This window comes from Crocodylus siamensis, chromosome 11 (genome assembly GCF_052110815.1).
Source record: "Crocodylus siamensis isolate JL-2025a chromosome 11, ASM5211081v1, whole genome shotgun sequence".
NCBI lineage: Eukaryota > Metazoa > Chordata > Crocodylia > Crocodylidae > Crocodylus > Crocodylus siamensis.
This window is the reverse complement of record NC_143405.1, coordinates 35,773,146-35,800,766: the sequence shown is the minus strand read 5'-3', so window position 1 is coordinate 35,800,766 and position 27,621 is coordinate 35,773,146. Positions and strand designations below refer to the sequence as shown.

Here is a 27,621-nt window from a genome sequence, read left to right as displayed (position 1 = left end):
AAACTCCAAGGTAGTGATTTGGATTTTTTGTGCATGTATTTGTGTTGCTGTTCCCTGTTCTGGTCCTATAGTCCTATAATCTGGCCATTTCTGAACTCAGTGTTCTTGCTTTATTCATGCTCAGCAGGAAGGATGGAATTTGAAGGCTGTTGCCCAGCATTTAGATACTTACCAATTTCTAGGGTAGTTTCAATTATTTAAAATCCTAGTTTGCAACTGAGCTAGAAGGTTAAATAAGAAGTATTTCCAGAATATGTAGATGGAACTTTCATCTGTGCTGTGACAATTCTGGAGCCTGTGAAGCAGTCAACTCCCTGATACAAATGGAACAATAATTGCCATGAGAAAGTCCAAGAAAATTTCCTCTCCCCTGTGTAGCAGAACTGCATTTGTTCTGCTTTATCCATGGTCCTCTGTGCCTATAGAAGAGTTGAAGCACAAACTTTCCTTCCTGCATGTACAAAATGGTTCATCAACTTCAAATATGTAGGGGTTAAAAATAAGGTACCGAGTAATGTGGGGCCTCTGCAGGACACACTTGGAAATCTGGTGGTTGCACCAGACGACAAAACTAACCTCTTTAACAGATTCTTTGCTTCCATTTTTCTGAGCAGAGACAGGGACATCCCCCACACTGGGATCCTGGATGGACCCAGGGGAGGCACAGCCAGGCCCAGGGTCAGTGAGGACCTAGTTAAGGAACTTCCGGGGGGACTATACATGTTCAAATCAGGAGATCCTGATGATCTCCACCCCGGAGTGCTGAGGGAATTGGCAGAGGTCATTGCAGGACCCCTGACACAGCTTTACGAGCACTCATAGTGCTCTGGGGAGGTGCCAGAGGACTGGAAAAGGGCCAATGTGGTCCTCATTTTCAAAAAAGGGAGGAAGGAGGACCCAGGAAACTATAGGCCTGTTAGTCTTACCTGGGTCCTGGGGAAGCCCTTTGAGAAAATTATCCAGGTGCACATCTGTGAGGGACAAGCAGGGGAGTGCATGCTTCGGGGCAACCAACATGGCTTCATTAGAGGCAGGTCCTGTCAGACCAACCTGGTGGCCTTCTACAACCAGGACACTAGTGTCGTTGGTGGATGTAGTCTTTCTGGACTTTAGGAAGGCCTTCGACACTCTCTCTCACCCCATCCTCATTAAAAAATTAGGCAACTATGGTGTCAATGCCTACACAGTCAGACGGACTGCAAACTGGCTGGAGGGTCGCCCCCAGAGAGTGGTGGTGGTTGGGTCATTTTCGACCTGGAGGGTTGTGGGCATTATTTTAGCCCAGGTAAAGAACAGCATAAGTGTTATATCAAATGGTTCACATGACTGTGTGTGTATCATTACTTGGAAACCCATAGTTACATTTGGACATTGTGGATGGGAGGTTGTTGGGTTGTTTTTGGGTTGTTTTACCAGTTACAGCATTTAAATAAACTAAACTTTCTTCTTTTAAATGTGAGAGCCACCACCACTCTGGGGTAGGGAGTCATGAGTGCTCCTTTTTATTATCTGACTTAGGAGAATGCTTCATAAACTTGGAACTGTTTTGTTACTGTATTCGCTCATTTTTAATTAGCTGCTTTTCCCATAAATAGGCAATTGCATGTGATGAGAGAGAACGCTGAAAAACAAGAGGATAGATTGGAGCCAGACAGAGAAAGAGCAGTTGGAGTTTATTTACCTTGTCCAAAGCAATTAGTTTGCTCACCTATGTATTCCTACAGGCAAGACTATAAACATAGAAGACATGAGTTGTATCAAATTTTTCCAGACTCATTTACCCAAATGGGATCTTGCCAGAAATTAATTGCTGTAAGATCACCAGAGAATAAAAGGAGGTTTAAATACTGTGACAGCCACAGAATATTAATTAGAAACTGTTGTGTCATCAAGATGGATTTGGTGTCACTTTATCTAATAGCTGCACTTTATCTAATAGCTGGAAATATATCGACATGTTGACCTCAACAGTTGGTATTAATAACTATAAGTATAACATAATAGAAAAAAATATTGTCAGATGTCATAATATTCCTAGATAATGAACAGAGGATTATGGATTAAATGTTCAAGGCTTATATTATTTAACACTATACACGTCTAACAAATATACTAATTTTTATTCAATTTTCCCTCACTTAACCCTAAATGAGTTAAAAATAACTCAGTGACATTCTGATTATACACTGCTTTTAAAACTTATTAGGGAAAAACTAATTAGGGACTGGGTCACCCCCCACACCAGGACCCCTGTAGGTCCGAGGGGAGCTGCACCCAGGCCTAGGGTCAGTGAGAACCTAGTCAGGGAACTTCCAGAGGGACTGGATGTATTTAAATCAGCAGGTCCTGATGATCTCCACCCCAGAGTGCTGACAGAATTAGCAGAAGTCATTGTGGGACACCTGGCACAGCTTTACAAGCATTTACGGTGCTCTGGCAAGGTGCCAGAAGATTGGAAAAGGGCCAATGTGGTTCCCATTTTCAAAAAAGGGAGGAAAGAGGACCCAGGAAACTATACGCCAGTCAGTGTTACTTCAGTCCTGGGGAAGCTTCTTGAGAGAGTTTTCCTGGCGCATGTCTGCGAGGGGCCAGCAGCAGAGATTATGCTTAGGGGCAACCAACACTGGTTCATTACAGGCAGGTCCTGTCAGACCAACCTGGTGGCCTTCTATGACCAGGTAACAAAATCCTTAGACACAGGTGTAGCAATGGACGTAGACTTTCTGGACTTTAGGAAGGCCTTCAACACTCTCTCTCACCCCATTCTCATTAAAAAACTAGGGGACTTTGGCATTGACACCTAACAGTCAAATGGGTCACTGGTTGGCTGGAGGGCTGCACCCAGAGAGTGGTGGTGGATGGGTCATTTTCGACCTGGAGGGATGTGGGCAGTGGGGTCCCCCAGGGCTCGGTCCTCGGGCCCGCACTGTTCAACATCTTCATCAGCGACTTGGATGGGGATGTAAAAAGCACCCTGTTCAAATCTGCAGACAACACTAAGATGTGGGGAGAGGTGAGCATGCTAGAAGGGAGGAATAGGCTGTAATTGGACCTGAACAGCTTACAGGGGTGGGCAAATGAAAACAGGATGGGTTTCAACACTGAGAAGTACACGGTACTGCACCTGGGGAGGAAGAACCAGCAGCATACCTACAGGCTGGGGAACTTCCTTCTCATCAGTGCAGAGGCAGAAAAGGATCTTGGAGTCATTACTGATGCCAAAATGAACATGAGCCGATAATGTCGATAATGGCAGAGGGTAGGTTTAGGTTAGATATCAGGAGGCGCTACTTCATGGTCAGGGTGGCTAGGGTCTGGAACCAGCTTCCAAGAGAAGTGGTGCAGGCTCCTACCCTGGGGGTCTTTAAGAGGAGGTTAGATGAACATCTTGCTGGGGTCATTTGACCCCAGTATTCTTTCCTGCCATGGCAGGGGGTCGGACTCAATGATCTGCTCAGGTCCCTTCTGACCCTACAAACTATGAAACTATGAAACTATGTGGGGAAGTGGTCAGGTAGGCCAACTGTACCTTGTCATGCATCCACAGATGCATCTCAAGCAGGTCCAAGGAGGTGATCCTCCCCCTCTATGCGGCACTGGTCAGGCCACAGTTGAAGTACTGTGCCCAGTTCTGGGTGCCGCACTTCAAGAGGGATGTGAACAACATGGAGAGGGTCCAGGGGAGGGCAACCCACATGATCAGGAGTCAGCATGGCAGGCCCTACGAGAAGAGGCTAAGGGACCTGAAACTGTTCGGCCTCCACAAGAGAAGGCTGATGGGGGGATCTAGTGGCCGTTTACAAACTAGTCAGGGGGGATCACCAGGCACTGGGGGAGTCCCTGTTCCCCTGAGCACTACCAGAGTGACAAGAAATAACGGTCACAAGCTGGCAGAGGGTAGATTTAAGCTAGATATCAGGAAGCGCTACTTCATGGTCAGGGCGGCTAGGATCTGGAACCAACTTCCAAGAGAAATGGTGCTGGCTTCTACCCAGGGGGTCTTTAAGGGGAGGCTAGATGAACACCTTGCTGGGGTTGTTTGACCCCAGTACTCTTTCCTGCCATGGCAGGGGGTCAGACTTGATGAGCTGCTCAGGTCCCTTCCGACCCTACCAACCATGAAACTATGAAAAATCATGGCTTAGTGTATATTGTTCAGGAAAGGGAACCAAAACCTACTGTGTCTTGATCCAGGCTCTACCAGTCACTTCAGCAAATTACTCAAGGTCTTAATGCCTCAGTTTCCCTGACTGTAAAAAGGGATGATTATACTTTTACCTAATTCATTGCAGAATTGTGAAGATGAAATTGTTGTCAATACATTTCCGTGAAGCTATTACAGACTAAGAATTGCTAGTGCTAAGACTTTTTTCATGATCTTAAACTCTAACATTTCATATGTGGCTTGTTGGTAGTCTTAATACTGGATTTATAAACGCTCATTACTACAGTGACTTTTTTAGCTAGGTGCCTTACCTTTGGGAATGATAAGCATGGCTAATAAATAACTTTTCACCTTTATTACTTACCAGGTATCAACTAAAAAAAACAAAAGGCTCTTTATTTACTATTTAAACATGGCAACATCTGTTCTCTAACTGTGTACCTATAACTAAGTTCAACATATTAAGCAATATGTATGCCTGGACAGGATAATTGACCAAAATGAAAGAGACACATTATGGATGCATTAGCTCTGCACAGTGATGTAGACATAGATTTTTATCAGTATTTAATAACTACAGACAACTTACCCATGTATACTAACAACAGAGGGCTTGATCCTGGTCTTATTGAAATCAAAGTCAATGGCACATTTTTCATTAATTCCAGTGAGAGAAAAATGAATCTATAAGCTCTCTCAAGGTCCCAGTATTATGCCCCTTATTCAATGCCTATACATAATACATATTGGAGTTAATAAAAAGTATATCTAGAAAATACAAGAAATGGAGAGAAAAAGGTTAAACTCTCCCGCCCCACACACAGTGTGTGTGTGTGTGTGTGTGTGTGTGTGTGTATATATATATATATATATATATATAGAGTCCTATTTTAAAAAATAAACGAGAACTCAAATTTCTATTAAAAATGGTTTCTTTATGTGGATTGGACAAACATATATATATTTTTATTATCATTCTTAACAAAAAATACAGATAAATGTTTATAATAACACTCAGCCTGAAAAATTCTAAAGTCAATTCTAAACTGTATGGGAAGTGGTGTGGTCACATTTGAAATATACATATCTTTAAGATGGAGCATGACACTATTTAACAGCACATCAAAATAGTATCTCCAGGGCTAGGGGAAGACATTCAAAAAGCCCAAGCCTGAATTGATTCACTCTTTGCAGTTTAGTCTAAGCTGCACAGTTTAAACTGATTAATAACTGGACATACATTCTCTGTTAAATCAGGAAATGCAGCAACAGGCCTGCAGTGGCTCAAGCCAGAAGCCAAGGGGTGCTAGAGCATCCCTGCCAGCCACGGCCAAAGGGAAGGGAAGAGAGGCACCCTTCAAGGCCCTCACTCCTCCCTGCTGGAGCGGAGGGGGCATGACTAGGCACCAGTTGGGCCTAGCATGCTACATGGGATGCCAGCCACGAGGTGGAGGGAAGGGGTGTGCAGCTACTGCCAGACTGGGGAGTGGGGATGGGGATGAGGAAAAAGTCCTTTCTCTGCAGCACGCATGTATTGGACAGAGCAATTTGCAAAGCATACAACAGGGAACTACCAACAATCTTCACCTAAGCTAAGATACAGCCTAGTAAAACAGAGCATACACAACTTAGTTTAACTTAAAATGTAAACCAGGAAGACAAGAGAAAGCCTTGCATAAGTCTTACACAATCCTGAGGGAAAAGTGTCTCCTTAACAGCCAGGCATTCAGAAAGGCTTTGTTTAGGTATTCCCACCTTTTACAAGTTCTGTTTTGTAATGTAAATGTAGCTCTCAGTATTCTTTGGTGAAGCTCTAGGCTTATAGGCCCTCTAGGTGCAGGGCTTGGATCTGTTTACAGGGAACTAGCTTGCCTCCCCCCACCTCCCAGGACCCACCTTTGCTGCAGGCAAACCTTCCATGTGTGGCTGGGGCTGGCAAACCCCAGCTGTGGAGGGAGGAATTTGCCTCAGGGACCATGGCAGGCCAGGGTCTGGCCATGCCCTGCACTTCCCCTGTTCCTGCTAGGGAGCAGAGGGGAAGGACCAGCCCAGCTCTCTAGAGCAGAGATCAGAGCCCTGCCCGGCCCAGACAGCATGCTGGAGGAGTCTGGTTTAACTTAAATTAGGAAGGAGTCTGGGATAGACGTTGCATAAATGAGTTTGAGCCAAATCACTTAAGTCTGATACTATATTCAACCAGCTGTATTTCAAACTGGTTTCAGATATTTTCAAACTGGTTTACGTTCACCGAATGTCTGTTCTATTACAGGTTTAAATCAGTTTTTGATGATTTAAACCAGCTTATGTGTAATATCTCTCACTAGCTCAAGTGCTAGAACCTAGTGAACCCAGCACAAGACTGAGAACCCACGACCTTTCAGGGAGTTTCAACTTTGGTGCTGCAGACTCCCTGTGTGGTCTTGAGAATTTTAACCACCTTTTACATCTTTCTCCCTGTCTGGAAGGTGGAGATGAAAAGACTTTGATCTTACAAGGTTAGCTGCTTTTACACTTTTAATATGTGAACCTAAGTGCTTTTAACACTAGTTAACTAATACTAAAGTGATTATGTTAGGCTAGGACACAATTCTTTTTTAATATATGTATATTTTAATACAAAAAGAGATTAAGAAAGATCAGTTTGGACTTATCACATTAACAGCCACATGCAGACACTTCTGTGTACCTAGATTCTTGATAGGGACCCAACAACTAGTTCATAAAATGGTATGGTGATGCTAAAACAACACAGTAGTGACTACAGTTAGTTTTTAGGTACGCATTCAAGAAGCTGAGTCAGCAGTGCTATAGTTGAAATCACAGTATAAAAAAAAAACTGCAGGCCAGGAAGAATCATGTGTCAAAATCTGTATTAGAAGTAGAGAAGCATCATTCTATTGGCCAAAGAATGCTAAATCAGGAAGTGCTTGTGGTTAGAAACAGAAGCAACTGCATGAATAAGAGGTTTTAGGAGATAGCTAGATGGTATGATTGAAAAATTTAACTTAAAGAACAGAAAAAAGAAAAACAGGAAAGACTAAAAGGTCCTGAAAGATTTGTGTGTGTTTGGATGAGACTTGAGGAGAGCAGTGTTGAGAAGTAAAGAAAAAATACTTGAGTCCCAGACTTCCTTTAACAAACATTATTTTGTACCTTAAAATCTCAAGTTAGAATCCTTCCAACATAAAGATGCTTTCTCTGAAAAATATGAAAACACAACAACAAATCTAAAGATGGATTTCAGTTTTTCCCTTAACCCTGATTGCCTGTTAGCAATATTAAAACATTGTACTTCCAGTCATCTATAGCTCCAGTGGTGCTGTTTGACCCATTTAGTGATAGCAAGTGTGTGTTCTTCTCTGATAGTCACAAGTAATAAATAACTGAAAATAGCTTGTGTTTCAATTTGAGGTGCAAGGGGGAATTTAGCTTTAGCTGGATTTTAAAAAGTTTCATTAACTGTAAATACTGTCTGATATTGGGGCTATTTTTGTAATTTTGGAACTACAGCCCCTTAATAATTTTCTTTATGTACTGTTAAGCCTTTTAAGTGAGGATTTTTTAAAATAAGGAGTTGCAAGGAAAGGCTAAACCTACTTCCTTTCCTCCAAAACAGAAAGAATTAATGCTCACCATCCTCAACACATTATTTTTAAACTATATTAAAGCACTTGAAAGCACTTTTAAGTGGGAGCATAACACATCTGTAGGTACTTTCTGATCTACCCTTTCCTCATCATCCAACACATAAGTTGAACATACTTTTAGGATCTAGACTGATATTTCATTCATGGATTCAGACTCCAAGGTATCACACAGATTAATTTATTCACTTTGCTCCCCTAATAAGCAGGAAATGAAAATTGGTTGTTATTAGCTACAGGTGACCTTTTTACTGCTCTAAACAAATTACAACCTAGGCCACATTATAGGCCCACTTCTTTCTTTGTTTAAGATGCAATGGCTTAAAGTCATCTACAGTATGGCTGCTGACAGACATGAAAAAACACCGAACAAACTGTGCTTTACTGGAAGAGGCAGTGTTAGTTCAACCCAGCTCCACAATGTCTGTATAGATGGTGCACTTCAGCGGAGCTTTTTGGAACTTTTATCTAATAACTGACTTAGTCAGCTATTAGATAAAATTGCCCCCCTCCCTTGCTGAAGCTCCTGATCTATACAGACATTTAGTGAGCCAGGTCCAAGTAACAGGATGACTCTTCTGGGCATGTGCTGGGCTCGGTGCAGGGGCATGCAGAGTTTAAAGTGAAGCACTGTTTTTTGTTTTGGGGTTTTTTTCGTAAGCAACCTATATTTTCAACCTTTACATTCTAGATGGAGCCATAATCCTTGTTTAGCATGATGAAAAACATTCCAACTTTAAATGTGTTACAGAAATCAATTCATTTTTTTGCTCAGATCTAATTACCAAAAGACCTCCCCCCCACCTTAGGATGACAACCGTGATTTTTTTCAGAGTGTACAGAACACGTTTTTAAGTGATATACATACATTGCATATTTATTTTAAGAATTGTGACCTCTTTTACCTTCTTCAGTGGTAGAAATAAAAAAACACAACTCTGAAAATATCTGGAACTATTTCCAATAACTGCTGAAGAACAACTTCTGCCTTCTTACTATATGCCTGAAAAAGCTCAAGAAGAACTTTGTGCCTAGTCTCTTATCTCCTTTTATTTAATATCTGTAGATGAGACAACTAGATAGGGAAAATGGGCTTTTCTAACCAACTAGTCAAAAGACTATTTTTATACCTACATCTGTGTCTAGCTGCCTGCCATTCAAATACTATCTAGAATATTTTTAAAGGATACTTGATAAAAGATAGGAAAATACTGGGTAAACATATTCTTCCAACTACAGAGGAGGAAACAGGCATTTTAAATGGAAAAATGAGAAGCAAAGGACCATGATAAAAACTTCAGGCCAGAACCTTTGTTGCAGGAGTGAAAGGGCAATTGTACCTCTTCAACACAAATGAGAATGCAGTACAAAGTATTTTGCTGAAGCAGCCAGCAGTTAAGCCAGAAATCATAGCATTAAGGTTTTTCCTCCCCTCATTATAAGCATTTGTATGTTACCTGAGTATTTATAGCACAAACTATTTGTTTCAGGATAAAAACTGAAGTGTTTTATTTTCTGTGCACTAGGTAGGTAAAGCATTGAAGATATCACTAAAGGCAACAATAGAAGCTATGCAGTTACACAGTTTGACACAGCTACTGTGCTGTGGCTACTTTTTGTTGCAGGAGAAAGAACTTGGATGCATGATCTTATCTACTAATTTCCTGCAGAACGTTCATATTTCTAGCTCACGTGTCCTGATATTACTGAATGCTGACCACAGTCTGTTCAACTGCTAGACTTGTGCATGATGATTCAAAGCCATATACATTTTTTAAAAAGTCTTTCCACTGATAACTGTGGGTGCAGAATCAAAGCTCAATAGCGCAGGAGTCAGCAGCCTTTTGCCTGTGCCAGCCAGACCTTATGATTTAGTTGTTCCTGAGGGCCAGAAGAGTATACCCCTCTTCCAACTGCAGAGCAGCCAGCTATCACATTCCCAGCCAATTTGCAGCAACTATAAGCTCAGGTGCTGTGGAGCAGCAGGCTCCACTGTAGAGCGGAGCATTGCAGAGCCAATGGGTGGTGTGGCACAGCTCTATGTCACTGATTCCCTGTGTGAGATCATATCTCTATGCGCCAGATTGTACACCTTCACAGCCCGGATCTGGAATGCAGGCTTTAGGTTGCTGACCTCTACAACAGGACATTTAGGTTAGGGATAGACATTTAAAAAGCCTGAGTCTGAATTGATTGAATCTTTGCAGGTTAGTCTAACCTAGCTAGGCTGAATCAGTTTATAACTGAACAGACATCCCAGAAATGCAGGCACTTGCCTGCAGTGGCTCAGGCTAGAGAAGCCCCCCCTTGCTTCCATGGTGCTGAGCTGGGGGGGTATGGCAAGGCCCTGGCAGGATGCTCTGATTAGGGAGGAGTTCCCCCGCCTTTATTACCAGTCCATCAGGGAATTGATAACATAGTGTTTATCACCTCTAACTCAATGTTTATCACTCCATTAAGAAAACAATAGAGGGACATTACCAGGTACCTTGCTGATTCTGCCTGTGTCCCATCTGCCACAGCATGGGCCATAGCCAGCCTGTGATCTGCTAGCTAATGTTAATGTCTGTGTAAGGCAGAGGGGACAGGAAAATTCCTGCTAAGCAAGGGGTAGGGAGCAGAGGGGGGAGAGCAGGGGGAAGCCAGGCAAACACCTGCAGTATCTGCTGAGCTCCAGCCAGGAAGCAGAGGGGAGAAGCCAGCTCTGCTGTGGAGTTGAGAGCCCGACCCAGCCCAGAGAGCAAGCTGGGATGCTGGGGGAGTGTGGTTTAACTTAAACCAGCAACAGATCTGGGACAGATATTGCATAAACCATTGCCAAATCAGTTAAGTCTGATTCAGCCAGGTTTATGTCAAACCAGTTTCAGCCATTTTCAAACTGGTTTATGTGCAGTGAACATCTGTTCTGTTATAGGTTTAAATAAATTTATGATAATTTAAACTGGTTATGTGCAATGTCTGTCCCTAGCCTTAGAGATACAGTTTTCACCTAAGGCAATGTGCACCTTAAGCCAGATATCCAGGAGAACTCAGAAGTCATGAGCTCTGAATTGGGTATAGAAATAAAGTGGCTGAATGGGATCCACTTGGTATTGAGACCTTTAGAATATCTGGGGCCAGATCTATAATACTGGAAAATTTCAAATCAGTGCAACATGTTTTGCTCTATTGAAAATGATGTTATGTTTCCATACTAGACTATGGAAATATTTTTAGGTCTTAACTTAATCTTTAACATATTTGCACTAATAAGCATTAGTAGTTTTTTTTTTAAACATCAGATGCAACATCCACCAGAATAAAGCAGCAACCAGTTATGTTGATTGTAAAAAAGGAAAAATATAATATGCAATAATTATGGAAAAATCAGGCATATGCTCTTTGGTAATTAAGCCTTTTTTTCTCCTGGCAGTAATTCGTGCAAAAATATCCAGTGAAAAGGTGGTTCCTGCCAGTGATGACCCTCTTGACACACACAAAATGATCCGGTATGAAATCAAACAAATAAAGGTACATGGAATCATTTGGTTGTTTTGAAGTGCAATTCTGATTAATTTAGTAGGGCATGTTTCAGCTGAAGTAAGCAACAACAATCTCTAGAATTTGTGAGCAGGATTTGTCTGACTCTTAGGATTATGGCTGGGTGAACTGCTCATAGTGAATAATTTAATAAAATATATATTTCTTATTCCTGTTCATTTAAGTATCTGCCAACAAGCTGATTTTGAAGAAAGTATCTGTTATTCATAATTGTTTGATAAACACTTTATGCAAACATACTTTTAACCTATGTTCACTGTTCACTATGAATCTTTGCTTATTTTCTCTTTGTAGTGGATGCCTGGTCATCCAACTCACATGACATTGTTTCTCATTTTTCCCTGGATGACACACATTTTATAAACAGAGAACAACATTTTCCAGCTGAAATAGCAAAGACCTTTGTTTACAAGTGAATAGGGGTATTTGCAAAAAGAAGAGCCCTTCCCAGATACACATACAAACAAAAAATCCATTTTTATGAATGTTCCCAGAAAAGCAAACAAAAATGTGGGTGTGCACAAAATCCAAAAGTGATTCAGAATTTGGTAAAATGTTCATCAAACTGTTTTTGCCCCTATTTGTTCACTTCTACTTGTCAGGTACTTTTAATAATACACTCTTATGGGAACAGATATTGGTCCCACACAAATCATGTACAAGCTCTCATTGAGGTGAATAAGACTATGATTTAGCTATTTCTTGGTATCACTAAAAAATGTAGGGGGTGGAGGAGGGAGATTGTTATGTGTCCTCAGTGGGCTTACTGCTAAAATTCCTTCCACAGTCTAGTTTTGGAACAGCAAACATGACACATGGAAGCAGTGCAGAGACAGAATTGCTTACATTGATGGTGATGGTGATGGTGATACCAGCAGGTATCAATCTTACCAACTATCAAGGAATAATTAAAAAAAAATCCTGTTGTGCTCTAGAAATGCTATAACTGATAAATGACAACTGCAAATGAAATGTAATGAATACAGTCCTTTTTTGTATACATAGCATTCAATTTACTTAGCATTGACTTCAAGTTAAAGCATAGAATATTAGATCATTTATGATCCCATACACTGTACATACATTTCTTAATTCTAAGAGATACTGGTTATAACCTCTCTTTGGATTCATCTGATAGCACTGACCATTAGAATGAAAAGTAATGGATCTCTTCCCTAGCATTTGCTTTTAAAGAAGTCATAAAATAGTGCAGTGAGAAATACGTACCATAACTGCTGCATGCAGTATTACAAATAATTATTTATGAACATTCATCTGATTTTTAAACAAACTTCCATCTGCTACACTGGGACTTCTTTGGGATTCACATCCATGAATATTTCAACATAGGGATTCTCAAATAGCTCCATTTAATGCAATTTAACAACTGAACATAGAGTTGGGAATTTTCCATTAAAATGGCTTTCAGAACATGAAGCCTCTGAAACGTTGATATTTTCCACAGGGAAACTGAAAACAAAATAGTGTAGTTTAGATCAGGTTAGCCCAAACTGGAATATTTTAAATTTTGAACTAATAGACACATTGCATTTCCATGTGGTTCATTCCCTTATGGGAATGGTTATACCAATCCCATTATTTCCTATGACCCAGGCTCTCTGGAAGACTACTTTTCCTATTATATAATGAATTGATTTTTCTCTAACCAAACTGCATGGTGCATGTTGGGAATCATGTGACTATGCATAATCATGGTAGATGAAAGCCAATTAAGGGATGTGAATCTAAAAGACAAAGAAGCAGCAGTTCCATATGGAAAGCAGTTAATACTGAAATGATTCAAAAGGACACATTTTGTATCATTTCAACAAGCAAAATGTTTTTCTTTTAGGAATATCAAAATGTTGGTTTCAAGTACAAATATCAAAATGAAGGATTTGGCCCTTCTGAATTAGTTTTTTTAATGCTATTGTGCAGAAAATTTTAAATTTCAGCTATTCATCCTATTGCAGGAAAAAACAACCCCCCCAAAACAACCCCTTAGGACATAAATTCTGAATTCTTCTCAACTTCAGCTGAAAACAAGGAAGAGTAGGTAAACAATAGGATTAGCCAGCTCTGCAAACCAGAGCTTGGAAATGAATTTGCAAACAAGCTGGTTAGCTGAAGGGCTCAAGACTAAATTAAAGTTTTGCATTCATGTTGACAATTTGTCACAGAAACTCAATGCTAATTTGCTCATTTTCATGTGACCTACAGTAACAAAAACATGTGACCTGCAACATATGTTTAATGAAAATAGCTCCAATTTCAAATTATGTATCCAGAACACTGTTAGAGAACTGTTTGATCAGCTTCTACTCAGCATAAGCAAATAGGAAATGCATTTTTAAAATGTTTTCAATTACTTCTCAATAGGGTCTTAGAGAATGTTGTAAAAAAGTATTTCAGTGTAACAGGGCATGTCTACACGTGCATTTAAATGCAACTAAATTTAATGTACATTAAGATAATGCGCATTAAGAGTTTTTTTGGCAAGTGTCTACATGTTCAGGCACTTGGCACTAAAGTTAGTGTACTTGGACAACTGTACACACCACAAAATTGGCCTTTAAAGCAGCTTAATTCCCTTTTGCACTGTTTTAATGGTGCAGCTGTTTACACATGTCATCAGTGTAAATGACTCTGGAATGCAGCAAAATAAAACATGAGGTACATATCTGGGGTGAACTAATTTACAGTGGGTGACCATTTTGAACCCAGTCTAACCTCCCCCTAATACTCCCTGAATGTCTGTACTTAGCTTTTTTTTTTTCCAAACCAATGGTTTTATATGTAGTAGTGAGCCAATTAGTGCACTTTTTCTTCCACTTATATTTACCCTTGGTAAAATGTTGGGTACTTTCAGCATAGAAGGGACTCCTTTAAGCTATTCCCATTGCAAAAAAAAACAAACCCAACCCAAAACAAAACAAAAAACATTATGTTGAAATTGTTATTTTAAAAGTACTGCTTCCATTACAGGATTACAAGTTTCAGCGGGATGGAAGAAACTTTACTCATATTTAAAGTTTGGGGCACTAATGATATTAGCACAATTAACTTTTTTTTTGCAACTAACATCATACCTTTATTACTAGTTTTATAAATTATTCATTATAACAGTAACACAGTAATACTGACACACTGTACTCTGTATGTTTTCCATTTACAAACAGTTACTTTAGTTAAGCTAGCAATATTTCCAGTTGCTGTTATTGTCTTGCACTGGAACACTGTTTAGAACTTTGAGTTAACAGCAGGGGAAAGTGAATGAACTGTAAGAAGATGTGGTTTTTATAATATAAATAATAATTGGCTTGATTTTGCCACCCACAATTGTATTGAGTAGTCTTTTACTATGCAAGTAGTCCTACTAACTGTAATTGGAACAGCTGTGAAAAACTGCTAAGGGAATGAGTGGTAAAATGAAGACCAATATGAACACACCATCTGAGAGAAAACCAATATAGTTCATAAACTTTAATTAATACATAGGACAAATTCAGATCTAGCACAAGAAAACGCAATTCCAATGAAATTTCTAGGCTGTATGACAAGTTTATGACAGGAATGAATTTGTCCTACAAACAAAATGTGGGACAAATTCTCACTACTCCAGTACTAGAGGATGTATGTGGCTCCAGAATAAAACTCAGTGAATGTTTAAACATCACTATACTACAGAGTAATTTAGAAAAGTAATGTCTGATACAGCTGAAAATACCTGGACATATAGCATACGGAACATAAATATGACAGTACAAACTTATTTGGGGTATTGGGGTTAGAGCACATGTTCCAAAGAAAAGGAACATGAGGTCTTTCAGTGACTCCTAGTGGTCATGGCCTCAAGTATGACTCTATGACAGCATAGATCTAGGATTGATCATCACCTATAGAGAGAATGGTGCCACCTACTGAACAACCAGTACTTCTGCTTCCATCAGTCAATTTCTTTTATAGAAGCCTTTTATCTAAATGTTACCCTAAAGGAACCTAAGATCTAAGTGCATCACAGCACAGGCCTTTAGTTATTTATTTATTCTAAAGGTCCTTTATCCAGACTATAGCAATACTTTTCACAATTTAAAGTTTGATTGGTATAGGTCTCTATGACCGTCTTCACTGTACAATCCTCTAAAGTTATCTACTCTAGCTAATCTCTCTCAGTTAGTTTAGCTCACATGAAAGCAGTTATACTGTAAAATAACACTTTAGCCACAGTTTGGTCTTATAAGCAATTGACAAGTTATGTTAACTTAAGATACAGATTATGCCAGTGATTCTCAACCATGGTATTGGCATTCTGGGGTGCTGTGAGATCCCTTTAAGGGTGCCTCATCATTCAGTTCCTGTGTGAGTACATAACTGTGCCTGCCCCAGCTGTCTTGATTTTCAGAGGGCTGAGCACTTGAGACTGCTTTGATTTCAACTTGAGTCATAGAGTTTTGGCACTCAAATATTCAGGTTCATTTTTTTACTATAAGCAGCCTTTTTATAACATGCACATGTTCTCTGGCCTCCTTTTTGAGACATTGGGACAACCTTTGTAGGCTGAGATAATTTAATTTACCTCATGGAAATATAAATAAATGCTGTCCTAAGTATTATTTAGTATTTTGGGGCTTGCTTGTTTTGTTGACATGGGTGTTGCTTTACTTAGGATGGAACATCTTTTGGTTGCGATTTTGTTCCCTTGATTAATTTCAGTTTAGCATCTAATATTTTTGTACCAGTCTAATGACAACAGTCAGTTTTTGCATTATTTTTCCATTCCTTAATCAAAAGGCTTAAGAAAATCAACATATTTACAGTATATTTTCTAGGACCCTATACCACTTAAATTTCCTGAGAGAACTTGCATATCATGAACATATTTTCCAATGACGCCAACTGCATTTGGGAGAACCCGCCCTTGAGAGCTATGAACCTTGCAGTTGTCCACAGCTGTCTACACATAGCATGATGTAACTAAAGGGGCCTCCTCTATGATGGAGTTTCAGTCAAATCATATCAGGTGATGACAACCATTCAGAACTTGATTAGTACCTAATGGTTTCCTCCCATGTATGGGTATAATGGGATTTATTTTGCTCTTTTAACAGGAGCTATTTTAAAAATGGATTTCAGAATTTCCTATGCTATTTGAAGAGTAAGTTATATCTTGAATGCTGCATGGGATACATATTAAGCTTTCCCATTTCAGTTGACTTCTGAATGTTGGAAATTTGTAATGCCTTATCTCATTAAACAAAATTTGTTGTTTTTACAGTAAATTGCACTGGGCTAAGCCTGGGCCTGGATGCATGTAGGCAACTGTTGCAGGGCACTAAGGTGCCCTGCTCGTAGAAGACTAGGAACTGCCAGGGGAGAGCCCAAAGAGCCAGGTAGGAGCCCAGGTGCAGGCTGCTATGGCAACTGGCTAAGGAGGAAATTAGTCAGCACCTGTACCTGGTCAGCTGGCATGAAAGGGCAGGGCCTTGGGCCGATATAAACTCCAGGCTGGAACTAAGGGAGACAGTTCTCTTAAGGGGGAAGGAGCCCTCTTAGAGCGAGATGGGAGGCTTGACTAACCCCTGCTCCGAGTAATGGTAAAGGGGCAGGTCACACCTTTGGCAGCCTGTGTTAAGTTGTAGCCCAGGGGTTTATGTTCTGTTTGTAGCTTTATAACACTGGTGGTTTGGGTGGTTGGGGTAGTTGGCTATTTGGGGGTGGTTAGCTATTTGGGGAAGGAGGAGGCCTAATTTGGGGCCACTACAGAGTGGAGACCCTGGTGCCAGAGAAGGCGTGGCATTTGGGGCACAGAGACCCTGGTGCCAGAGAGGGCACAGAGACAGGGCTGTGGAGAGCCCAGTGAGGACAAGGGGCCGAATGACAATGAGGCCGAGGCAAGACAACTATCTCTGAGGCTTGGGGAGTGGTAAAGGGGTGGTTGGAGCCACGCATATAGCCCTTAAGGCTAGGGTGCCGCAAAACACCCATTATGAAGCAAGACCCACAAGGGGTCCGGGGACCCACGGGGTTCAGTAAGTCCATCAAACCATGCCCAAGAGGACTTATAGGCAGCCTCCTTATTTTCATATTTGTCATCAAAGATGTGGTGGGCGAGAACTGAGGGTGCCCATCGGGCCCAAATTGGCATGGTCAAGGGACCTTAGGAGAACTTAGGCCAGCCTTAAGGACCCCATCCTGTGACAGCAACCTTCAAATGAAGATAATACTTTTGCAAAAGTATTTTTTCTACACCACCCCCAAGACAATACAGAGGAAGAATCTCCACACTGTTTTGATAACTGTATTAACAGTGTTTCACTGTTTGTACTAACAATACAATCTAGGTACAATGCTGGGATTCTCAGGCTAGATGTATGGTGTCTTTAACAGTACATACAAAGATAGTTACAAAGACATTTACCAAAATTAATACAATTAATAAATCCTGTGTCTTTGGGAATCAGCATTACACCATGTAGTTTTAGATGGGCTAGTAGCTGCAGTGCTGTTGAATCCTTCCATTGGTCCTTATACATAACGTATCAAAAAACAGACTTTCTAATATTAAGAAGTGGTGTGAGGATCCACAATAAACTACTAAAAGCTGTAAGTGTAGAAAATGCTAGCATAATTCCCTTCACAAAACAACAGAATAATTTATTTTCAAAGTAGAGATGGAGGTAGAGCAAAACCCAGATCTGAACAATGATAAATGTTTTTAGGTATTAGTACTGCATTTCTGATATGAAATCCAGACTGCACAGCTAAGGTTCAATCCTATTCTCAAAGAGGAATATTGCATCATCCTTTCAGCTATTACCCATGTGTGAAATACTGTTCAACTACTCTAAAGTTTTGCTTTTTAAAATCATATTTATATTTACCAATAAAATTGTTAGGATAATTACACACAATTTCTTGGTAATTTTCAGATGTTTAAGGGGTTTGAGAGACTGAAGGATGTCCAGTATGTCTACACTCCTTTTGATTCATCTCTCTGTGGAGTAAAACTTGACGCTAACAACAAGAAGCAGTATCTCCTTACGGGTAAAGTACAACAAAAACGTACCAAATCGCTATAATGCAGTGGTTCTCAAGCTTTTTTGTAGCAGAACCCATATGTAAAGATTGATGGCCAGTTCCAACCCAGTGCCCCTCACTCACGACCTGCTGCCCCTCACCTCCAGGCCCCAGTCCTCCAGTGTTTCGGGTAAGAGGTGGGTATATGAGGGAGACTGGGGTGTGTGGGGAATAGGTGGCCCCAAGCAGCCCCTTGCAGGCTGGAACTCTGCCAACCTGCAAGGGAAAAGCCACAATTTCACAGTTTTTCTCCTTTAAAGAAAAATAATTTCTTAAAGTTTATTGATTCATTTTTAAAGTTTGTTCGTGACCCTTTCATATATTTTTGCAACCTACTCTTGGGTCACAACCAACAGTTGGGAAACACTGATATAATGCATATATTGTTTAATGATGCACAAATGTTACACAAATGTTGAGTTTATGTAAATGTAATTTTGCTACTCAAATAAGGCGTAACATTTACATACTGAGGAACATATGGATATTAATGCTTTCATATACCACTTTCAGTATTTCAATTTGTAGATATTAAAATAACTGACAAGGGGGTCAGTGTCATGACAATCATTTTTATAAATGCTGGAGTTGCTCTAGCAAGACTTAATCCATTGTTTTATCATATTCCTATTGCATTCAGGCTCATCGTACAAATGCTACCATATGTGTAGTCCAACAGACTATGATATAACTAGTCACATACCCAAAAGTTTGCGGAACTGGAGCCTTAATTAGCTGCAGAAGCTTAAGAGTGCATGAAAGCACAAGTCTCACACATTATTGTGCTCCCGGTTGTCCCTGGTTGGCAGAATATCATCATCTTCTGGAAAAAGACACCCTCTGGTCTTTAATATTAATTCTGCATGAGGAAAACTGCACTGTTGTACTTGTAGTTTAAACAACATTTACAGAAAAAGGTGTGAGAAATTTCAGAGTTGTCTTGAAATGTAGAATACTGATTAGAATACATCCATTTATTTACTTTATTGTTAATGTTTTCCCTATTACAGGCCAGATTTTAAGTGATGGTAAAGTTCTCATCCATTTATGCAACTACATTGAACCATGGGATGATCTATCCTTGTCTCAAAAGAAGAGTCTTAATCAAAGATATCAAATGGGTTGTGGCTGCAAAGTAAGTACAAAATTGAGTTTTTAATATGCCCTTTCTAGAGGCAGTGGAAGTTTTGCTTTGATGGGACTGCAGAACATTCACAATATATTTTATAAAATTATTTGATCTCCACATCAATAAATATTATTTACAAATCACCACTGACATTGCAGATAAATATCATTCATACCCTGGAAAAGTATGATGTAAAACAGAAAACTGTTATTCTAATAGAAATTGTAATGAATATACTGACTCATTTAGCTTTTCACATTTTAGATTACTACCTGCTACATGGTGCCCTGTTCAATCACTACACCAAATGAATGCCTTTGGACAGACTGGCTGATAGAAAGAAAGCTTTATGGACATCAAGCCAAGCATTATGCCTGTATCAAGCGAAGTGATGGTACTTGCAGCTGGTACCGAGGTGGCCCTCCCCCAGAGAAAGAGTTTATTGATATCAGCGAACCTTAAAATTATCACTTCCTATAAAGCCCCGGGAGCTAATTCCATCAAATGTTGCACACACACAGCTTTGAACTGCCATCGTCTAATGTATCTGTTGCTTAGAAACAAAAACAAATTGTGCTGTACAATGAAGCACAGAGTTTGAGGAATTGGCACCCAGGCAAGAAGAGGAACAAATCCCTTTGAGGTAGATGATCTGTAAAGTTCTACTTTGTATAGAAGGGCTTTAGTTGAGAATGTTCCTCTGTGTCCTTTAAGGCATAACAGCTTTCCTTTTTATCAATATGAATGTACAAGAACAAAAGAATGATCAGAGTTTTGCCCCCTGCTCCATTTACCTATCAGATTAATAAAACTCTGTGTTTTATTCCAAATCAATCTTTCTGATAAAATGAAGAATATTTTATAGAACTATTTTTTTTCTGTCTGGAGCCTTCTAGTACAGAAGAATTATTGTACAGTGTGTATGTAAAGTATTAAGCAATGTGCTGTAAAAAGATGCAAAGATCCATGTTTTGCTCATTTTTGTTGAAGCAAGTTAAACATGTTTGTGACTAAAAACCTCCATAGTCTTTGTTTTATACATTACTTAACTATCATGTCTTTCCTTACCCACATATTGTGACACTTGCTGGTAATTAAGCTAAAATACATCTTTGATAATCAGAAACACCTATTCAGTTCATTGATCTAATGGACTGCATTGTATTGTAGATAAAGAAGTTGAATGTCTAATGTTTTGCTATTGCCTTGTATCAACAGAAACGTTATGACAAAGCCTAGTCTCGCTAGATTTATGACAAGAACAAACCACAAAAATTTTCATTGCAGTAGTGCTGCTTAGTAATGCCTTTATACATGTCTCATTATTATACTTCAGTTGTATTACTGTTATAAGCACTGATTCTAATTTTTATGTGAACAATCTACAAACAAGGCATTTAGAGTCTCAGCTGGAAGTGTCTTATAACAAAAATTCCCAAATAATTTATTTGTCATCTGTAATTGTTCAGGCTGAAATAAAAGTTTACCATTTTTGGATACTCATTTACACTTTGTCATAATGAATTTTACAGCTTACAAAATTCTAGCAGGAAGTTAATCATTTTTGTATTAAAAAAAAACAGGTAAGATTCTAATATCTGACACAGGATGTTAAGGGCCAGATTCTATTGCATTTATTAAGTGTGTAAGTGGATTTAAGTACCAAGTGCAATACTATTCCCCCCTGTTCAAATCCCTGGAAAACTGTAAATACAAAAGATGGGTGCGCCATCTCTTTCTCACTGCTTTTGTGTGATTCAGGCTTAAGGGTTACATACTGTGGTGTTCCAAAAGTAGATGGATTAATGGACTTTCAGGATGTTAGCATGGTAGAACAGAATCATATTTAGGCACCGAGGTCAACTTAAAGGCCTAACAGATGGAAGAGAATCTGGCTCCAAGGACACACATCAACAGCTTGAATAAGATAAACACCAAAGTTTAGAATATATATCCATATTTACCTCAACCATTTAAGGTTCTAGATATTTAACAGGAAGCATTATAACGAAACTCTGCCATGACATCTCCTGTATTTCTTCATTGTGGCTGGGCACAAAGAAGTTGATATTGCATTTCATTATGTAGACTCCAGTGTTGGCTAGAACTAGCTCAAAGGGAGCTGGTGTATGAAAATTTTGAACACTTAGGCTAATTATTGCAAAACTCAAAAATAAGTGTAGGCTTGGTTCAGTTAATTCCATTTATTATTGTATGCAAGTTGTTCATCCGCTCCTAATATTCAAACTGTAATATTTCTAAACTACTGATTGATGCATTATGAAACAGGTATATTATTAGAAGAATAAATGCTCTATGGAGCTGTTATTGTCTACTGAGTCTAAAATGTAGTATCTGAATAATGTTCATGTTTAGGTTTCTCTACAGATCTGAAAAAGCCATTTAGACCACAACCTTTCAAAAGAGATATGCATATGCTTACATTTATGTTACTCAGTTGCTCCTTTCAACATAATGGATGCCCCTCACATGCATAAGTTAAGTAGGTGCCTAAGTGAGTGTTGGATCAGGGGCTAAGCTCCTATACATTGGGTAAAAGATGTACATTTGCAAAAACTATAACAATATGTATTTTCATTATAACCTATACTCAGTACTCTCTATTAGTACCCCTACAGCATTTATATATATTAAAAGACAGTAACAGCTTTAGGAAAGCTATATATGTAGAATAATAAACACTACTGAAATATTTCCTGGCCAAATATTTACATAAGAACTTGGTGAAATTTAAATGCTGACATTCCCATGAAAATGTTTGGTTTTAGGGGGAGGGATGACTGTAAAAATAAATAAAACAATCTCATCCAACAAAAAGTGCTTAGGTTGCAGAGTACACATGTCTTCCTTTGTGACAAAAAATAATGAATATTTAGCAAGAAAAGTGAAAAACTGAATACAAAGCACCACCTACAGTTGATATTTACATCCACAAGGTGGATGACCTGATATACCTGTCCCATTGCCAGTGCCATTTTGTAAATGCCAAAAGTGGGATAAGATTAGAGCTTCAGCCTTACATCTGAATGTGCTTACTTTTTTTACTTTATAGTACAAAAGTTGTAGAAGATAGCAGATTATAGTTATCACTACAAAGAAAACATGTTGCCCTCAATCTATATAACGTGTAGAATATTAACAAGGTGTAACAATTAAAGAAAAATGCTTGGTTCTGTTCCAACAGAACACAAAAGGGACTGAAGCCAATGGGAACATGAAGCATTGTTTGTTGGAAGAATAACTCATCAATATCACCTAATACTCAGTACCTCACCCTTTATTTTAAATCAACTTTATTTTAACTTATGATAATTAAATACCATAATTATTAATAATTAAATGTAAATCACTGCTTGTATTTTGCACCCAGGAAAAATGCAGTTTCCAAGAAGCTGATTTTATCCAGACTTATTATTTACATGCCCTGAAGGCAACACTAATTCCAAAAGTGAAAATGAAATGCAAATAAACTTTTTGGTAGTGTGACATACTATTAGTACAATGTATATATGTCTGAATATATTCTATGGATATAGGTAGAGAGCAACAACTTTCCTTCCTTCCATCATACCAAAGCAAGTCCTAGATGGAACTGCAAGAGCTTAATGATCATGTAAGTTCGCTATCCATGTAGCTAATTTATTCAGCAGAACACATAGAATATCATTCTATTGTAATAGTCCATTTTGAACAGCGCTAGTAAATGGAGGCTGGACTTGATGATCTCCCGAGGTCCCTTCCAGCCCTAATGTCTATGAAAATCTATGGATATTTTCTGCTTTGTAACTTGTTTATTGAAGTACAGCTTTTATTTTAAAGTTATGCAATAGCTAAAACTTAAACTCAATGAACATAACAAACATTGTCTTTCATCCAATATTATGCAATAATCTTTTTTCTTCATATATTTATGATTTGTATTTGAAATAAAACTTTTAGGTATACATTTTACAATATGAGATATCCATATCCTATATGGAGTCTTATGAAAATTTTATAATTGATTTTCTATAAACTATTCAGTATAAGGTATTTCAAAATAAATTGCAGCCCAGTCTGATTTCTGTCTGAACTTGAATCTGACCATGTTTTCCACACTGGAGAAAAAGAGACCAATCTTTCTAACATCAGTAAAGAGGGATATAGAGCTTTAAAAGCTACTTCCTTAATTTATATTTAATTTTCCTTTTGATTTGTCATTGAAAAGGACTGAAAAGAAATTTGCCTACAGTACAACTTTTTCAGAATGTTATTTTCCTAACAAGAGTTTTCCTTATATTTGCATTAATTTATTACAAACAACAAACTATATTTAGAATGACTGCTTTCTACTTTTTGAAGTGCGTGTGTGTGCAGGGTACATTGAAGGTCAAAGAAGAAAAATACTGCATGATACATCATTTGGTTTTACTTTGAATGTGACCCATCTGATTTATATTTACAACTGGGAAAACATAAGAAAAAGTCATGCAGAAAAACTAACAAATCAAAGAAAATTACTGAAATTAGGTAAGAGTAGTTGGATATAGTTTTCATAACATCCTCCTAATTAAATTCATCACCACACCCAAAAAATAAACTGGACAGAATTTTTTTTTCTTCTTGCATGGGAGAAAATGTAGGAGAAAATATACTGAATAAGTGAACTAATTCCAGAAAGGAAAGTTGCAAATATCTAGGCAGCAATGAGTCTGAAAGCTTCACAACACTGTAAAGATTTAATCAGCTTTTGAGCTAAATGTCTTTGTTCCAAGAAGCTTCTCATGAAAGCAGCTCCCAATGTTGCATAAAGAAAGGTATTTTGTTTACTTACCTTTTATTGCCTTTTGAAAACACAGTACTAGACAGTCATGCACAAATGATCATCAGACTATATAAGAAGCAAAAGGAATAGAAGCATAACAATAACTCAGGCCTGCTAAGTTCCAAATCTCTAAAGGTTCAAAACACTCCGCAAATCCTAATAGGGACAGTTTTCAATTAGAGGGAAAACAAATTTATTTATGGCTGAATGTAAAAATGGGCAGAGGCAGACAAGAGGGGAACTAAAACAGAAACTCTTTAAACATCTGGAAGCATTATTATAGGTAAAAGCAATCTCAAACCAGTTTGAACATTAAGAATAATCTGAACAAACATTCAGCTCATATACTGAGAAAACTCCCACCTATGAATCATCATACAGCCCAAACCCTATACAAATATCCTAACCAAACTATCTGGTATCCTGTCTTAACCGCATGTTTTCTAAGTTACTGGGTTCACCAAATTCCCCCCAAAAGGAAAAACAAACACGGGGTTCTAAATCTAACTTTCCTCAGTTATGTGGTACATTTGAAATGTGTCAACACAATACTGGGAGAAGAGTCATCTCCAGCCTAATATTAATTACATGGAAAATGGTTAACATCCCGCAAGCCTAGTTAGCTTTTTACAATGAAATAAAAAAAGAAAAAGGCCTGTTCAACCATTCATGATTGCTGTGTGGGAGTAAGAGAGGTAACTGAAGGCATAAGGGCAAATCTGTTTTCAAATATTAACAGTCTCACATCTGTCAAACAACCTGGGCACTTTTACATGTGCTCTGGGAGCGTTGGGGGAGAGCGGGCAATTTAATTAGGGTGGCTCTGAGAGCTGCTCTAATTAAAGCACCACAGCTCTTATGTATCAGTGTCCCCATGCTACAAGAGGGCAGTGGGGGTTAACTAAAGCAGGCTTGGCCCACAGGCCACCAAGCGGCCCACCAAGACATTTTATCTGGCTCCAAAGAGCCACTGCTGAGCACAGAGCCAGGGCAGAACCACTGCCGCCAAGGCCGAGCGCAGACCCACTGCTGAGCGCGGAGCCGCTGCCGCCGTGGTTGAGCGCAGAGCTGTGGTAGAGCCGCTGCCGCCACGGCCAAGCCAAGAGCTGCTGCCAAGTGTGGAGCCACAGCAGAGCTGCCACGGCTGAGCGCAGAGCCTCAGCAGAGCCGCTGCCGAGTGCGGAGCGGCGGTGGAGTTGCTGCCGCCATGGCCGAGCGCAGAGCTGCTGCCGAGCGCAGAGCTGCAGCAGAGCCACTGCTGCTGAGCGCAGAGCCGCGGCGGAGCCACTGCTGAGCATGGAGCGGTGGCAGAGCTGCTACTGCCGTGGCCGAGTGCAGAGCCGCTGCCCAGCTGCTGCTGAGCACAGGGCTGCAGCAGAGCTGCCGCAGCTGAGCACAGAGCTGCGGCGGAGCTGCTGCCGACCACAGAGCCGCAGTGGAGCTGCCACAGCAGAGCACAGAGCCACTGCTGAGTGTACAGCTAGTTGTGGGCTGTTCAGATCTGGTGAGGCTGCGTGCCCCAGATGACACCAGCACGTGTTGCACAGGCTGCACGCTCTGGGGGTGGGCCCCTAGGACCCCCTTATTGCACGGGCTGCTCCAGCAGCATGCAGACCCCACCCTCAGCCATGCAGGCTACATTTGCAGGACATGAACCACTCCTCCCCCCCAACAGGCTTTTCCCCCTTGCACAGCAGTGGGAGAGGTGGCTGCCCAGGCCCAGGCCCTTATATATTAACTGCTTGCAGACCGCATGTAGACTGTGGGCGACATCCTGGCCCTTTGTGGGCCACATGTGGCCTGCAGGTAGTCAGCAGGACAGCCCTAATCTAGTCCAACCCCCTGCACAGAAAAATGATGTCCTGTTCCTAAGCCATACCAAACATACATACTTTCTGAAAACCACAACTTCCCTAGGCACATTTCCAGACCCATTTCATTGTCACTTCCTGCAACTTCATTGGTGTCAAAGGTCACGTAACATCACTTCCTGATGTGACACCACTTCCTGTGAGGTCTCTGAATATGGCTTACCAGACCGCTGCATGATAAAAAGTTCGTGATCCGGCCCCACATTTAGAAAGGTTGGACACCCCTGAACTAAAGCTTGTTCAACGAGCTGTAGTTAGCTGCCCTCACTGCCATTCTTAAATGTGGGAATGCTGACACATGAGATGCAGAGACTGGCTGGAACGCAGTAATTACCATGCCCTAGCAGACTCACACTGGAGCAGCCTCACAGCGCATGTACAGTCACTCCCTTTGATGCACTTGGAAGAAATGCTTTCCATTAACAGCTTTCCATCTTTTTTATTCCTGGTGCAGACTTAAAATTCAGCTAGTAATCTAACATAACAGTGTTTAAAAGAACCTGATGGAGAAGCTGAAACCTCAACCAATTCTTGTACTTAAATAATGGGATATTTTATTCTCCATTTCTATATACCTATATTTAGAACGCGTACAAGCAAAATAGGCAGGTTTTCAATGTGTTTGTAAAATTATTGAGAGCATCCATGAATTATGCAAAGAAGAATGTAGATGAGTCATTATGTAGATCTTGGCTATTATCAGGATTATAAACAAGATATAAAGTATATTAGGAAGCAAAAAATTTACTGCATCATTAATGCACTGTTCTGCTTCTGGAATTAATTATTTACTATCCAACGGAAAGGGCATTTGGTCCTCTCTTGCTTCACCTTTCAACAACAGAAGTAACAAAGCTGTTGACTCTGCTATTGTATTTATTTATCCTTTTGTCAGGAAAAGCCCTCCTGCTCTCAAAGGATATTGGATATTCAGGGCCACAGTTTGAGACTCATTGCTGTGTACCACTCTTACCATGGCTATGTCAGGAGCTCCTTCAAAGAGAAATTTAGCATGCAACAAATGAGGAAACAAATAAAGCAAACAGTCCAGAGGGGCTAAAAAATACTAGGGCAAGAAAAATGGAATGCACCACTATTCTGTCTCTCTCACCACACATAAGAAACACACTGGGAAAGCAACTCATGATGTTCAATTGTCTGGGGCACAGAAAAAAAGAAGGCATACACTGCAACAGTACATAGTGCATTTGATTCACAGTGATAAAACATTACACAACAGCACTGAAAAATGACATCAGGGTTTGGTGCTGAAAATATTGTTTTGTCTCTGTGGAATACTTTGTTGCATTCAAAGGGCATTGGGCTGGGCTCCTCTACCCAGAGTAAGAAAGTAAGAATTAGGGAGGTAA

At 39.7% G+C, this 27,621-nt stretch overlaps 2 protein-coding genes across 2 annotated transcripts in view; one reads left to right on the top strand and one right to left on the bottom strand.

Annotated features, from left to right (window-relative positions):
• TIMP4 (TIMP metallopeptidase inhibitor 4) overlaps nt 1–23,622 on the top strand; it is a 37,729-nt gene extending 14,107 nt beyond the window's left edge. The window contains exons 2-5 of the mRNA XM_090021235.1: nt 11,222–11,319; nt 18,279–18,393; nt 19,437–19,561; nt 19,820–23,622. Of these exons, the coding sequence (XP_089877361.1) occupies nt 11,222–11,319; nt 18,279–18,393; nt 19,437–19,561; nt 19,820–20,017 (536 nt within the window). The 3' untranslated portion in view covers nt 20,018–23,622. The remainder of the gene's footprint in view (nt 1–11,221; nt 11,320–18,278; nt 18,394–19,436; nt 19,562–19,819) is intronic.
• Nucleotides 1–27,621, bottom strand: part of SYN2 (synapsin II) — a 568,232-nt gene that overhangs the window by 186,203 nt on the left and 354,408 nt on the right. The window lies entirely within an intron of this gene.